Genomic DNA, 3,206 nt, shown 5'->3' on the forward strand with positions numbered 1-3,206 from the left:
TAATATCTATGCAATTATCGAATGCCCCTAAAATTAGAGAAGTGATTTATAGTAGAACAGAGAATAGTTATCGTAATACCTTCACATTGGATGCATGAACAACATCGCCGTACTGGTCTTTGGTGAATATGGTAACTATGGCAGGGCATCCGCACTTCACTTCGTCCTTGGAGTAAAGTGCCTCGCATTTCGAGGGATCTATGAAACTGTCTGGCTGTAACCATCTTGCCAAACGACCACCGCTGGTGCCAGTCGAGCAAGATACGAAGTCTCGTAGAAAGAGTCGTTCGTTCGAGTGACCACTACGGGCAAAGAAGATTCTCCAGTTACGTTACTTTATCAGACAAAACTCTACAAAACCGGCTTAACACAGACGAAGTAAGGTAATAAATTAAGAAATTTTCACGGGGAATAATTTTAATATCTGTCATCAGCGCAATTTTTTCTCTGAAAAATTTTAAATCTTACATTTAAAAAAAACCTAAAAGCAACTCTATTTTCTCGATTTTTATAATATATGTACTTGAATTCCACGTTGTTCAATTACGCAATCGATATGTCACGAAGTTGAAATCGTGAAAGCCGAAGTCTCACGAGCATTTTCGTAGGTTAAAAAGCAGTCTCAAACGAGGTCACAGTCATCACAGGTAGCCATCTCGTTAGAACGAGTTTCCAAGTTGCGATGCCCCTAATTGGTGCTCCGTTTCGCGAATCTCGTCTGGGTAGATCACGAGCGGAGGACGATGCTCCTCTGGCAGCCAGACAATCGCTGTTTTCCCCTAGCGAGACATCGTCGGACTCATCCCTAATAAGCCGCAATCACGTCGCAATTCTGTCCACTGTGGATCGCCCGCTGCGACGTGTCCGCTACCTATACGCTATCACTGCTTCCACCGATTTTGTTCTCAACGAGCTACGAGAACTACTTCTTCGAAAGCCTCGTACTCGGTTACTTTCAAACAAGCATGCGGCCAAACCGGTATCCGCCGAGAGTCGCCGCGGATTTAATCGGAACATGGCTCGGCAAAGAAATTACATTCGCACCGAGTAGTATTGTATATCTCCAACTCATTCCCATGAATCTCTAAATTTTGAAGAGAGTTTCTAAAGTATTTGATATTATACATTCTTGAAAGGCAAGAATTAGGATTGAAGATTGAACGATCTAGTTACGATCTAAAGGCGATTCATTTAAATAGAAATATTTTTCATATGATTTTAGAAATATTGTAGGAACATGAGATTAAATGTGACAAATTTTTACAATTTTCATTTATTAGGTATATTTTGATATATGACGTAAATAACTCGATGGCATTCTTAAAAGTTTTACAACACATACAGCACATATTCTTGCCACGCAACCAAATTTTGTGAAGAACCATATCGAAGTCGTGAATTCCAGTCTACGTGTACATGGTTTCAACCAGTCTTTGCTTGCTATCTTAACATAAACATTTACTCAATTCACAATTCACATTTCCACGCTCATTTAAAATTACGTTCCTGTAACATTAAATTGCAATTTTTATGGAATTAGAAGAAATGATTACAATTGAAAAAGTGATCTGATCGAGACTCAAAGGCAAAAGACCTTCACGTATCTTTAGAAATATTAAACCCTCATTTGTCAATAGGAATTCTTCAATTGGAATTAGAAAAACGATGCCGTGTATTAAATTGTCACGATGGAATTCGGCAGAGGTAATATTAGAGAAAATTCATCCGTCATAAATGTCGATATGTATTCGCTGACACTCGGATCGTGGAATATCCTTGACGTAGATCTCGTTTTACCGATCCACGACGAGTAATGTGAGACGGAAGAAGATCGATGGAAGGAACGTGAAACGAAATCGAACAGCGAGGAGCCACTGGCATCCAAGAGGATCGTCGGTTGAAATTGGGAGGGCGGCTTTAAGGTCGTCCCGATGTGACGTATGGTCAGCACGTGGTCATTTGGGAAATGGCCACTTCGACTGGCGTCAGGTGCTTCCTGGTTTGAGAAGAGCGTTATGAATGAATGGACGTTTCGCATGTGTGATGCGGACACGACGGGATGCCAACGAGCCCGAAGTTGCACGGACACGCGCAATTTCTCATGGGAAATTAAATGGCCAGGCCTTTTGCTCATAAAGCGAAGAGCTACGATAGCATGGCGCTTTAGGGAAACGCCATCTACCATGAAAAGAGACGTGGCTATGAAGAGACGCTTCCGACCTCGTCTCGTTTTCACGCTGCGCGTTTCGCGTTAGGTTTCAAGTTTTCTGCCAACAGGTCAGAGAGAACGCGTAATGCGACTTTCAGTGCTTCCATCGCTCATCAATTTTTCCTCTTTGGTCATTTCTGCACGAATATCAGGAGCCTTATGAGCGTAGCTTAAATTGGAGGCTCAGTTAAGACTTGAACATCTCGGAACAAAATGATGTATAAATCTCAAATTGTTTAAAGGTTCTCGATGTCTTTCTTCTTCTAATATTTCTTGATAACCGTCATAAACAACGGTCAAATTGTCCTACTTCAAACTGACCTTACGAGCGAAGTTTAGTCTAGGTTATTGGAACTTGAGATATTGAAGCTGACGAAATAAAACATGATGCGATTGTTTTTAAAATCCTCATTCTACATTTTTATATAACACGAAGTTCATATTTCCTGGTATCGTTAATCTTGTCTTTCTACTTCAAACCGATCAAAATAACACATATAGAAACCACAGAAAGCGTATTCTAACACAGGAGAAAAGGAACAAACGAGGAAAGAGCAGTAAAACAAATACGACCTGATATCAATCGCTCGTCAACAGGTACAATTGCTCTCCCACGAACATAACCTGCTTGGGCAAACCGCACACAAACACGTGTTACGTAAAGCACGGTCACGAGGATCCGTGATTCGCGATAGACAAAGCTGTTTGGCTCGGTAACTTGGTCAAGGTCAACCCTTGAAAGGCAGAAAGTCCGGCGACCCTGCGACCTGCACGAAAACCGGTGTCCCGATCCTACGAGCGAGCCAAGCCCTTCTCTCTTCGTCACGTCCCGAGCAAGAGGAACCTCGTCGAACCGGCGTCGAACAGTGCGCCCCTCCGGCCACTCGAACACGCTTCGTAGCCTGGCTTTTATCTTTTCAAAGGCCGAAGAGGGAGAGTAACGCAAGAGAGCGAACCAAGGCAAGGAATACGGTTCTTGGTGGGGAGGAGACACTGA

At 42.5% G+C, this 3,206-nt stretch overlaps 1 protein-coding gene across 1 annotated transcript in view; it reads right to left on the minus strand.

Annotated features, from left to right (window-relative positions):
- The window catches only part of LOC132916557 (E3 ubiquitin-protein ligase MYCBP2), a 263,362-nt gene that overhangs the window by 10,670 nt on the left and 249,486 nt on the right, over positions 1-3,206 (minus strand). The window contains exon 31 of the mRNA XM_060976662.1: positions 80-302. Coding sequence (XP_060832645.1) covers positions 80-302 — 223 coding nt within the window. The remainder of the gene's footprint in view (positions 1-79; positions 303-3,206) is intronic.

This window comes from Bombus pascuorum, chromosome 2, assembly GCF_905332965.1.
Source record: "Bombus pascuorum chromosome 2, iyBomPasc1.1, whole genome shotgun sequence".
Classification (NCBI taxonomy): domain Eukaryota; kingdom Metazoa; phylum Arthropoda; class Insecta; order Hymenoptera; family Apidae; genus Bombus; species Bombus pascuorum.